Source organism: Stegodyphus dumicola, chromosome 7 (genome assembly GCF_044657685.1).
Source record: "Stegodyphus dumicola isolate Sdum_Otavi_A_Nest chromosome 7, ASM4465768v1".
Taxonomy (NCBI): domain Eukaryota; kingdom Metazoa; phylum Arthropoda; class Arachnida; order Araneae; family Eresidae; genus Stegodyphus; species Stegodyphus dumicola.
Window position 1 is genome coordinate 202,964,414 of NC_140774.1, and position 13,880 is coordinate 202,978,293.

At 31.0% G+C, this 13,880-nt stretch overlaps 1 protein-coding gene across 1 annotated transcript in view; it reads right to left on the minus strand.

The window, feature by feature from the left end:
- The window catches only part of Glg1 (Golgi apparatus protein 1), an 81,980-nt gene that overhangs the window by 36,908 nt on the left and 31,192 nt on the right, over window positions 1-13,880 (minus strand). Inside the window, exons 5-11 of the mRNA XM_035365384.2 lie at window positions 12,276-12,521; window positions 11,941-12,121; window positions 8,579-8,805; window positions 6,805-6,926; window positions 5,810-5,911; window positions 2,461-2,623; window positions 2,173-2,310 (exon numbers count right to left, since the gene is read on the minus strand). Coding sequence (XP_035221275.1) covers window positions 2,173-2,310; window positions 2,461-2,623; window positions 5,810-5,911; window positions 6,805-6,926; window positions 8,579-8,805; window positions 11,941-12,121; window positions 12,276-12,521 — 1,179 coding nt within the window. The remainder of the gene's footprint in view (window positions 1-2,172; window positions 2,311-2,460; window positions 2,624-5,809; window positions 5,912-6,804; window positions 6,927-8,578; window positions 8,806-11,940; window positions 12,122-12,275; window positions 12,522-13,880) is intronic.

The following is a 13,880-nucleotide window of genomic DNA, read 5'->3' on the forward strand; positions in this document are numbered from 1 at the left end:
ACCTGAAGTACTTTGACTCTTTGAAAGCAACATGACAAGCATATTTATCACAAACATTTTTAATGAAAATGCATACAAAAATCATATACAAGGTTTTTCAAGGTCAGTGGGAATCCTTGTTGAGAAAAAGTGCATTAAAGTTTTTCTGTATAGCTAATTTAAATCATTTTATTTATATTTAGAACACGAAATACTAACAAATTCCCAAATACCTGTTCTTATCCTTCTTTTCAATAATATAATTTGATACCATCCAGGCTGATTTTCATATTGTTGGCATTACTGCAATATGCCATATGACAAAAAATAGGCATTTTAAATTTAAATATCCTTTAATTATCCTTTAATTTAGAATACTAATATACAGTGGCGTAGCTAGGATTCCAGCGCCCGAGGACAACTGGAGAATTTGCGCCCCTGTCTATGTGCCAAGAATGGAAAGCATTTCATTAAAAATTTTGTAGCATCAATTTGGTGCCGCCTGGATGCTTCGCCTGGAGACAGATGTTCCCCCCCTTGCCCCACCAATATAACATAGCAAGTTCAAAACATACCACGTGCTAATGTAGCAAGTGTATTAACTCCAGCAAAACATAGCATGTGACAGAAAAGTGACGAAAAGACACAATCATATGAGAGTTATGTATATGCAGTTAACTCTCATATAATTGTGATTAATTTTTTTCTTTTATAATTCACTGAAAGTTGATTTTCTTTTGATATGCAATAATACTGACAATATGATTACACAGGTTAGACATTCCTTTATTCCTATTTAACCAAATTTAATAAATAATACACTTGTTTTAGATGAATTACAAATTTTCTGACTGTTCTTCAATAAATGGAAACAATAATTAAAATCAATGCTAGTTTGGTCCAATTAAAAGGATATTCATTTAAAAAAATTTTGAGTATTTGGATAATGAGATCCATCAAAAAACTGTACTTTGTAGAGAGAAAATTGCCTATTAATCCCAGTTGTTCTTCCTACATCTTGAACCCTACTTTTTACTCTATTTAACGATAACTGACAGCAGCATGACAAATGTACAGCATATGGAATTATTCAAGATACAAAGCCTACCAGCTGGTACAATTCTAATTTTATAAATTTAAACAGAAGCTACGGGTTAATTTTTTTAACTTCTGCCACATTTAGCAAAGCATTTGTTAAAAATCAACAACAAATAAATGCAGCTTTTGATGAAATGAAGTATCAACTACTGAATCTGGTACCTTTATGAATGAATAATAACATCTTGTACTTACATTCCAAGGTACTCTTTGATTATCTGCACCCCTACTAAAAGATCAAGAAAAAGCACTCATAACATGATGCAGTATGTTGCCAAAACAGATATGTGGCAACCCACATCATTAATAAGTATTTATGTAACAAACAGATATGCAGATAGCATACATCTGTTTAAGTAAATGTGGATTGTGAAATGTGACAGTCATTTTTTCGGATTAGTGCTCCTTCTTTCAATGAATTAATATTTCTAATAACGGATTTTAATGAGACTGCAGAGTGTTCCAACTGAAGAAAAATAAAATACTGCATTTCTTCAGAAATATGGCATTTGCCCAGCAATAGAGAATGCAAAAATTTGCACTCTATGAAGTTGTGCTTCTTACACCAAATTATTTTTTTTATTAAATTATTTCTAATTATTTTATTGATAACCAGTATGAAAAATGGCAAGCAACATATTAAAATATGGGTAGGAAATTGGTCTGATTACAGCAGATATTTGCTTTTATTGTCTACCGGTGAACAATACCAAATTTATGCAATAATATGATTTTTTCTACGTCAAAACAGTACATATCACTGTATACATGGGAAGATAAACAGTGTAAAAGAATTACAAAAGAATTTCTTGAAAAAGGTAGCAGTTTTTTTTTTTTTTTTTTTATTTTTTTTAAAGTTTTTATTGATTGATATCTCTTTTATGGAATTCTTAGTATACCACACTTTTTAAAATGGCTTTTGTCTTTCATGCATCTTAAAACAAAATTAGTCATTAATGATTTAGCAAATACTTTTCAGAGTAAGCAATGAATTTGTGAATTTTCGATGGGTATGCAGATAATTGGAAAGTACCGATACAAATACTATGCACTTAGCTCTGAATAAAGGAAAAGAAACCTCCAAATAAAACTTACTTCTCCTTTTTCAACATTTTCATTGCAGACTTTCGTAAGATCATATAAGCAAGGTTCTTCAACTTCAGGTAATAAATCAACACTGACAGCCCGCTGACGCATCACCCGGCGAACCTCATATAGGCACTCTCTAGATAACTAAAAAAACAAATCAAAAGTGAAACATACCCACATGAAATAAATTTCAAATGTTGTAAACTCACAGTTTTCAATTAAAATAAATAATTTTAACTTTTAAATTTAATTAATAAACTTTTGAATTTTAATGAAATCATTTAATTAAAGTACCTGAACATTTTTATCTGGATGATAAGCATAACGATATAGGCAAGGTAAAACTATAGGCCCCCTTTCAGGATCCATCCTTGATGGTTTATCATACCATTCTTTTTTTGCATGACAGTATTTTTCTGCTTCTTTACGACACCTCTTGTATAAAACAGGATCTAGTCTAAAGAGAGAATACGGTCAATTATTAAAAAATATATACATAAGGAAGCATTGGAAAATGAAAGTAAAATTTTATAACACAGAAGAAAATTTTCGGTACTTTCTGATTATCTACATCCCTACAAAAAAACGTTACAAACTTGTTGCCAACTTTGAAGAGCTTTCACAAATTCAAACAAAAGAATGTTCGAGAGTTACACAAACTTGGCACAATTTTATAATACAGAAGAAAATTTTCGGTACTCTCTGATTATCTACATCCCTACAAAAAAACGTTACAAACTTGTTGCCAACTTTGAAGAGCTTTCACAAATTCAAACAAAAGAATGTTCGAGAGTTACACAAACTTGGCACCAAATCCTATAAGGGGAAAAATGAGGCACATGATACCTTTAAACAATCTGCATTATGTTCTATGAGCGCAAAGAGCTAAATCTGAGATTTCATTGAAAACTGTAGCAATATGCAGTCCACTGCTATGTTCAAGTACTGAAATTCCCACCAGAAAGAACGAAATCTGTAGTCACACTGGCAAAAATGTCTGAAGAAGTGAAAAGCTATCTGAAGGATACTTTGTCTATACCAGTGTCACCAGATAAATATCTTTGGCGATATGACGCGTTGCTTCATCAATTCTTCATGTCTTTTTGTGGGATACAGATAATCAGATTGCCCCCCCTTTTTTTTAAAGGCAGATAGCTTTTCATGACTTTTGAAGTAACACAAAAGAATATTTCTTTTTAGTGGATTAACTAGAACAGATAATTATCTACATAGAAGATTTTAAAAACTAAATTGCAAGTAATTTCTGACGAGACAAGCTTACTACCTAGAAAAAATATGATGGAAAAATTAGCGCAACTGCTTCTAAAACCAGAAGAGAAAAAACGTCGTTTTTAAAATATTCTTTTGATTTAAATCACACATTTATAATATACTGCATTTGCCAGCATATAAGACACACTTTTTTACCTTTTAAAAACGGGTCTGAAAAACGGGGTGCATCTTATATGCCAATTTTGATTACATGCATTTCTAGAAATTTCCTCTATTTAGAGTTATGTAATTTTTTTCTTGTTTCTTTGCAGAGTGTGGGAATATCACAGTTACGTAGAGTTCAGTGAATGCACACATGCCGTCATCGACGATCACAACTGGGTTCATTTAAACTTTCCAATTTTTGTGAATGACTTTTAAGTGTGTGAAATTTCTATTGTTCAGCTTTCTTAAATTTGTTGGTAAGTTACGGCGAAGAAGATTAAAAGTTTTGATGAAGAAGATTAAAAGGTGTTCTTTTCCAGATAGACTGGGTATTTGCAGAATGTATTACTTTGTGTTTGTACTGTACATTATATTTTAAATACTGTACATTCATTAAAATGATCAGTAATAAAGTTTTATCCTTCAAAAATGTGTATAAAAAAGAGAGTGGATCTGATACATCGGGAAGAATGCATGAAAATATTTAATATAAACAAATCTCATTCATGATTTTAAAACTGTGGGAAATGACTGGATAGTTTTTATGCTTCAAATGTATAAATAATGTATAAATAATAGATGAAATTTATAATGTTAAATTTACAGTTATTGATTTTATTGAATTACTTGACTATGGACTAGGACTATATGTGGATAAATGTCTTTGTGAAAGACTTTCTAGCTTTTTATGGTCCATGTTCAGGTTATTCATGAAAATAACTACCAGAAGCTCCCACAACCAATCTGTTCAATCACTGGAAACAGAACTCTGAGTTCACAATCACAGTTTTGTGGTTTTAGCAATTCAGCCCCTGGTTGGATAAATTTGAAGCTATTTCAATAGAAGATGTATTATTCTAAATTGATACAACCAGCTAATTATTTTTAAAAAATAGAAATTAAATTTTTTTAATGTTCATTACTATAAAACCAAGAGACAAGGTTGCATTATTAACATTCTTTACTGAAAGAAATCATATTTTTGCATCCATATGCATTAGTATTGCTTATTGAAATAATATTATAAGCATTACAAATTTTTATTATTTAGACAGAACACTCCAGATGGTTGTTTGAGGGTCTCCTACTCTTCTTTCTCTACCACCAACCTCTCAAGAGGACTTTTGGCTCATCATGTATTTTGAGTGTTCCCTTGCTGCACAGACACTATACATGCCTTCTCTCGGAGCTTGGGCCCATCAGTATTACTAACTACTATACCAGCTGATGGGCAATTGGGAAAGAAAGGAAAACTAAGCACATCAAACCAATTACATTTAAAAATCTCATTAATTGATCTACATAATTATGAAGATAAGATTTCAAATGCTAGCAAGTAACATGTTTTAAAAAAATACTTTAGTAGTTTTTTTTAAATTCAACTAATGAGTCTGGCATGTAAAGGTTTTTCTAAATTTTACATAAAAATGAACAATTCCAATAAAAAACATTGATCCCCTTTATCTCTTTTATCTTAATATCCTATGAAGCAATGACTATAATAAATTCTATCACAGAACAGAAATATTTAGTGATAGATCTCACAAAGCCAAATGCTATTGCAAATTACACGTAACTTCCTCATTATGTAAAATAAATATGAAAAATACACTTCTGGTTTCTTACAAGATTAATTTAACATACAGTTTCGTGTAAAGATTAATATTTGAATAGTTTAATTATTTAAATTACAGCAAAATCCTCAAAGGCTATTCTGCCTCTGGGAAGGGACGCCTTTGTGGAAGGCTTTCTCAAAGAAACTTTCTTGCATTCATGTAGCACATGAAGAAAAAAACTTTCATGAAACCCATTCCATTCACCAGAATTTAAGTGAGCTGAACAATGAATGTTCAGCATTTTTAACCCTTTTTTATTTTTATTGATAAAAATTTCATCAAGAAATCAATATAAACTAATTTATAAAGAATAAGACATAACAACCATCAAACCTAAAATTATAAACATTATGAGATTGCAATAATCTACAATTTTTCATGATTATTTTGACATAATGACAGCTCCAAATCTCAGATTTATACTAAATAAAGAATACACTGCAATTCAAATAACTTAAACCTTAGAATAAAACATCATATCTATTTATTATTTTTTTTCCCATTCCAACAGCTACAGAAAATTTTCACTTGTAACATTCTTTTTAGTTACTTTCTACAATACATATGTAACAGAAATCATAGTTACTTACTTAAAATCTCGTGCAACAAAGTACTGAATTTGGAGCAATTTTTCCTTACAATCTTCATTCATATGCTGAGAGTCAAAGTTTTTCATTAGGCATGACATAACCCTATATGAAACATTATTAATATTTTAATTTTTAATACATCTGAAAGCAAGAGAGAAGGAATTCAGGAAACAATGAAAATACTTACTATAAACCTCAAAATTTAAAGCACATGTGAATCTAGTAACATTTATACAACATAAAATTTGTATTTATAAATGCAAAATGCTGTGAAAACTATAAAGTGGAGGAAAGGGGTATGATATTTCTCATTCTAAAAATGGATGCAAATATTTTCGGCTAGGTTAATATGTATCTTCTAAACTAATTTGCCCTTAAAGCTGTAAATTGTTATTGTTAATATTAGCATTGCAGTGTTATCACTTATTTCTATAATATTAACATCAATAGATTGACTAGAACAAAAGAGGGTTTCCATGTCAAGTCACAAGGACCTCATTCTATATAAATTACACTATTATTGAAGCATATTAAATAATGTACACTGCATAAAAAAAAGGGGTGGACAGTTCTATATCTCCCTTTATACAGGGCCGATTGACAAAATTCAACTTGTGTTTTTCATGTCTCGAAAGCGCGACTTAGGATATGTATTAGATTTATATATAGCATTGTTCTAATATAGGTATTTGGAAACAAAATCGGACTTTTTCTGAGACTAAGAATACTACTCAGGGTGAATAAATTACCGGTGTGCTTTGGAGCTTAAGACTCAGAGTGAATAAATTAAAATAAAACTCAGGATGAATAAATTACCAGTCTGTTTTAAGCTTATATTTACAAATTGGCATTATGAACTATGAGGATGAGATACTACAACATTACACAAGATTTTTCATAAAATGATTAACATGCATTTAATTTTTGAAGCCAATAATGCTCAATCTGATAGTAACAGAACCAGTATCTTACCACTGGTCCAACCAGTATCTTACCTTCCTTCACCAGGCTTTTCTTGAGAACAAACAGCATCCACAACAGATTGACAAGCCTCTTGTAAAACTGGGTCAACTCGCCAATCTTCTCCGACATCACTTTGTTTAAGCAAGTTTTCAAGCTAGAGTAAGGAGAAATATTAATTAACATAATATTCAGCTATGTTCCTTTGGATAGTAATCATCAAATGCAAAAGCATACACAAATACACAAAGAAGTTACCCACCCCCAAAACATGGAGGCTCATAAACCTATAATTTTTTTTTTTTTTTTCTTATTTTTCAGTACAAAGACTGCAAAATAAGTAACTTTGTGCTGAAAATTTTGAAAATTAATTTATTAATTTCTATTTTTATTTCTGTAATGTATGACCAATGTAAGATGAAGAACTGAATTATGTAATGTAAGATGAACAACTGTTCAATGCATGATATACAATACATGAAGAAATAAATAAGTTATTACAATACATAATATAAAAACTTTTTATTGTTGTACACCTGCTTCATAAAAGTTATTAAATTTTTCAAATGTAAAGTCTCTTTTAGTAGCAATGTTCATAAATCCATGACATAACACAGAAGCATATAATGCTGCAATACCATTCTGCTAAATATTCTGCAGCTATTGCCTAGGTCCCTGATATTTCATGGTGGTGCACATCAGAAGTTAGCATACAGTTCAATTTAGAAAAGATATGGGGATTTTATTGCCCAAAGGAGGGTATTAAAATGATGTACTATCTGTCTACGAGAAGAGCAGCCCTGCCACAGTATCTGGCGGGTGGTGGTCGCTATAGCAACACGGCTAGTATATTTCAAATAGGGTCGAACCAAGGGTTGGCAATTCATCTTTAAATGCACCATATGAAAAGTAAATCTTCAAGACACCCCTTTGGAAAATGGGTCAAGTCTCATTTCTCCAGCAACAGACAGCTGCAGATTAACCGGCGAGAGCTTTCTTATGGTAGACAGATTGTAGGCAGTCCTGGAATATGTGAGCAGGGTGTGGACGAGCACTGTTATGCTAAAAATAACTCAAGAAGGACAATGCATTAGGCATGTTTATAATTTTTTATCTACCCAAACTTTCATTGTGAGCATGTGTGTCTTTTGTCATTACTACTAACATTTGATTACAGTAATCTGCGTAATCCAAACAAACTCCACCATTAATAATGGTGCGACCATATTCATGATTATTTTAATCTATAATATAAAGAAGTGCTTAATGGAAACATCCTCTGGTTGTAGTTAATGGCAATCAACTTTGAACAAAAAATAAAAGTATTCCTAGTCAGCTGCTACTTAATACTTAAGAGTCTCTTGATACACACTTCAATGCTCTTCCATCTCTTAAAACTGCTTCATGTATCTGAGCATTTTTCTTAACTCCTCTTATAAAGTAATTTGCATACTAATTTCATTTTGACAGCAATTTCTTTAATATTATTTTAATTTCCTTAAACATTCTTTCAAATAGTTATTTAATTTATGAATTTTATGAAGAACACACAATTATCTACATGAAATCAATGTTAATCAAAATCTATCTGATATGAATTTACAAATTGTAAAATTCAAAGAATACAAATCATCATCTGGTGTAAGAATATGTCACAGGTTTCTAAGTAAAAAAATAATAATAATAATAATAATATCCAGTGATTTAAATAAATTTCAGGAGAACTTTAAGCTAAAGAATTACCTTATAATAACTCTCCAAACAAAAAAATAAGCAAAGAAATGGAAAAATCAATTTTAATGTAATTACTTCTCTACGACAAGTGTCACTAATGCGGCCTCCGTCTAGCCGTGATGGCTTTGCATGGTCCATGAGACAATGAAGAGTTTTGCCTCCAAGTTCTAATCTCCTCCCACAAAAGTGTTGCACGTCCTTTTCACAAGCTGCAGCTAATTCAGGTGTCAGCTGATAATTTTCCATTAGTGTCTGGCGGTGTTCTAACATTTCTGCTTGACATTCCCCAGCAACTGGGTAGCCTGAAAAAAACAAATATAAGTGCTCATTTGCTTTTCTGCTAGTTGCGACTTCAAAATGAGTTTTTATCCCTTTTTTATTTATTTGCATACATATGCATACAAAGAATTAAAAAGGATTGAAAATATTTTGCATCCCCCCAAATCCCAACTACAGTTAATGCTGATGACTTTGGCAAAATCTAAATTCCTTAAAAACAATTTCCTTCAGTTAACTGCTCTACGACTGATGCTTCCTCTCTTATCCTAGTGCCTATACTGAATGCCTCACTAGGTAAGTGCCTTCCTAGAGACTTATCTTTACTGCAGCAGTACACAGATACCACTAAATTGTCTCTTCATCTTCCAATGCATATATATGTTGATTTCTCCCTTTACCTACCCCAAAATCAAACAAATGCTTGCTCTTCTTCCTTGCGTATGCTTCCAAGAGAACAAAAATCTTGGCATTAATATTTTTCAAACAATAAAACAAACTTGGATAGATTTATGCTCCAAACTGGATAGCAAAATGTATTTAAAGTACAACATTTTACTATATAATTTTGATTTTGGATGATATAATAAAGGGTGTCCCAAAATTAATGCAAGATTTGAATTTGCCACTGTTCATGCAGTAAAGTTTTGGCAACCCTATTAAAAAAACCATTTGACAGCTGATAGTTTAAGGTTAGTAGAAAAGAAGCATTACATGATAGTACAAAAAACGTGTTTTCATTGTTGAAAAATATCTCAAAAACAATGAAAGTCTGGCGGCCACAGTTCGTAAATTTCGATGAAGCCCATTTTCACCCTGATGGCTTTGTTAATTGTCAATACTGCTGCATTTGGGGTTCAGAGAACCCACATGTGATTGTCGAAAAACAAATGTATCCTTAATATGTCACTGTTGGATGCAGATTTTGGGCTAGAGGTATCATTGGACCATAAAGCTAGTCAAGCAATGAAGTTACTGGTGCTCGATATAGCAACACAATAACACATTTCTTTCTGCTTGAATTGGATGATATTGATGTGGATGACATGTGGTTTCAACAAGACGGTGCCACATGCAATATTGCCCGTGAAACAATTCAATTACTGCATGAGACATTTCCTGGCCATATACTCTCTCGTTTCGGTGATGAAAATCGGTTCCTTAGATCGTTTGATTTAACACCATTAGATTTCTGCTTATGGGGTTATTTGAAGTCAAAGGTTTATACCAACAGGCCGACAAGCACGCATGCACTGAAGAATAAAATTCAGCCACATTTATGCGAGTATGCATTTGTAGCAAAGTAAACTAATGGTGTAATAATTGCTAAGCAGAATGATAAAAGACGTGTCACTTACATTTTTAATGAATCTAAAAATAGTGTAGAAATGACAAAAAAGGCAAAATGAAATGAAAACCACTTCTTGATCAATATAATGAATTTATAGTGGGCATTAATAAGCAAGGTCAAATACTTGCCTGCTATCCATATGAAAGGAAAACCATTAAGTGGCCTACCCAAATATTTTACAAATAATGATGGTAAATTCCCACTTTAACTATCATAAATATTACAATGGAAATATGTTACTTTATGAATTTTCTTTATCATAAGAGGTTTATTGAAACAGCCATCTGATCCTTGTGCTCCTGCACATGGTCTATCTGAATCAGATTATGTACTCAACTGCAAGAAGAAAATGGTACTATGCTGCAGTACAAATTGCTTTCACAGATACTATCTATATCACCAAAATTTGTGAAGGATCATCTGGCTAATATTTATATCGTGCAAAGATAATACACGAATCACACTGTGACATACCTAGTTTGCAATAATATGATTGTAACTAACAATAAATTCATTTGTAATATATATAAAGGTTTATATATATATATATATGTGTGTGTGTGTGTGTGTGTAAAATATAAAATAAGAAAATAAATCTCTAATAACAACAGCTCTTTAAATTTTTATACATCCCCCTTTCTATTCTAAAAATAATAATGCCTTTTTCGTTACTGCAGCATTCTAAATCAATCTATATCATATGACTTGCATAATGCTGCTGATGTAGCTAATTCGAAACTTGAACTCAAACTTTTGAGACCTGAAACCTTTCTCTTGGTGAGCAGCCATATTGGATACCTGTGCACTTTTGCTTCTAACTCTCTTGTTAAGATTCTGGTGTGCAGCTTTTCTTCCTATCGCAACAGTGTCAAAAATGTAACTGTTCTGAAGCAGACACAATTAGCGAAAATAATGCATATTATTACTTATTTTTTTCTTGTTTTAATTAGTTTTTAAATGCCATGTGCCTGCGCATAATGTGGCACTGGGAAAATAATTTTACTTCTAGCACCAATCACGCACTGGCATGTAGTCATAAATTCTATTCTTCTCAATTAGTGCAATACACATAATCATCTTTTATTACCTTGTTTTAAATCATATTTCTTATAAGAAGTAAATTAAGCATATGGGTACTATCTACTTCAATGTCAGGGCAATAATTATCAACATAATAACATATTAACAACATGACCAGCACTGACAGTTTTAAATAATAAGGTAAATGACATCCCTTTAACCAATTCCCAGTTGTTATTCTTCACTCTTTGTCATCAGTTGCATACTCCCACTGTACATATTCCTTTATGTGCAGTTTCATTTGTAAAAATTTGATATTTTTTGGTAAAATATTACATGCCTAGAAATAATGAACTACTTCATTTCTCAAAAAATCTAGTCAATACATTAAAAATTCATAAACGAAAGGAAAGCATTGTTCCGAGAACTTTAAAAAGGAATAGGGTTATTAAAAGATGTGTTTACTTTAACTGTTCTGAAACTGATGTTGAAATAAAAGATCTCCCTTCTCTTAACCTTCCTTCAAAATAAATAAATAATTAAAAAAAGGCAGGAAGAAGAGGAAAAATGAAAAAAAAAAAAAAAAAAAAAAAAAAAAACTGCATCTTTCCAGAAGAATCTGGAACAGCTTCTAGGGCTGCCATGAAATTTGTAGTAGAGCAGACAGACATATAGAGTTGTATTACTGGTAATGCATCGGCGAGTGTTGGCTAGAGCCAAAGTACCCACTTTACAAAAGAAAATTATTTAAATCGGTGAAAACGCAAAATACAGTAAAAACAAAGTTTACCTTTATGCAATGCATTTTCAAGACACAGTAATATCTGAGCAAGTCTTATTTCTCTTCTATCAGAAGTTTCATCCCTACAATGATAGATCTTTATATTTTCTCTGCATGCTTTTGCCAGCCCACGATTCACTTTGTAGTCATGTACAACAAGTCGCTCTCTTTGAAATAACTTTTCTCGACACTAAAAAAAGAAGTTTTTTAGAATGAAATACAGTTCTTAAATTATCTACAAAAAATGTATAATTTTTTCGTAAATTTTAAAAAATAATTTTAAATTAATTTTTTTATGTTTTTATTAAAAAGTAAATAACCAATGCCAACTGTGCTTTCATTACCTCTTGACTCATATCTCTTTCCATCTTATGTCTCATCAAACAACGATATACCCTTCCTTCACCGGCTTCAACTTTTTCACAGAATCTCTCTCGATCTTCCCGGCAAGCAAAAAACAGTGGCCGATCTAAGTGAAAATCATCACCCTGCAGTTCTGCTATACGTAGTATCTCATGTCTACACTGTGGTGTTAACTTCTCCGTTTGTTTTGACAAACACTCGATTGTTGCTCCCTGAGAATGAGGATCCTATAAAAATAAAGAAAGAAATAAAATTTCTTTAATACTTTTATACACTATAAAGAAAGAAAGAAATGAAGTTTCTTCAACACTTTTTTTAATAAACTATGTTAAAAAAGTTGTTGTTTCATAACTTTTTTATGTACATTAATTTTACACTTGGGAAGAGAAAATATCATTTTAAAAATGTTTTAAACCCCACCAGCAGTGGCTTAAATGAAGTTCTGCATTGATTTTACACTTGAGTTTCAACAGCATCAGGGATGGTAACTTGCAATTTAGTTTTTTGACATCGCAGAAGTAATAGCGTTCGATTCCCAGTTAAGATTAATGTCCTAATTTAAAACTATGCAAAGTAATTTCCATAAATTTTTCAGTTTGAGCAAATACTTTAATAAGCCAAGAAGAAAAGGATAGAATTTAATTTAAAGCTGTTAGTAAATAAGGAATAGTCAAAATTTAGTCAAAACGTTAATGAACAGTTAAATTCTAAAAGATTAAAAGGTACTTTTCTATTAATGGGGCATTAGTCACTAAATGTGTGCCAAAGCACCGTATCACATAAATGAAAGCTTTGCAATGGTAATATAGTATATACGGTTTAGTTGGTGCAATGGCGAATATTTTTAAACAAAAATAGATTACTGTATACGTAAGAAGAACAACAATTCCATTCTTCCCATGTACATAATGAATTATTTTTACTTAAAAATCTTCAAAGAAATTGCACAAATTTGGCACTATGCACAGCCTTGTCTTGCAAAGAAATTGCACAAATTTGGCACTATGCACAACCTTGTCTTGCACATTTTATATATATTATTTTCATTACATATATATAATTTAATATTAAATATAAATAATATAATAGCTCGTTATATATAATAACTATTTGATAATTAATATTAATGAATTCTCCATAATTTGATTTTGAAAGATTTAAATTCAAATAGCACTAATATTGTATATGCCTCTAATAACTCGCATTCTTGATTGCCTCACTCTGCATACCAATATACCTTCATTTTTTAATGCAGTTAAAACAATTAATTGATCTAAATACACAAATACCTAAAATTTACATATTGAAAGTAATCCAAAATGTACTGAAATATCAATTAATAACATCAGCAATACTTTTTTCATATCTTAAAACTTTTAAAATTAGCAGATCACCACTCAATCTCTCCTCCTTTTATTAGGGACAAAAAAAGGATTAAGAAATAAAAATTGGTTTTGTTTCATTCAACAGCATATACAATGAATAACAAAGTTTTTTCATTTGTAATTTTGTAATGCATTTAGTCATCAAGACAACATGTTGCTAAATAAAATTTTAAAAAAAGAGAAACAGAACTTTGTTTTGAT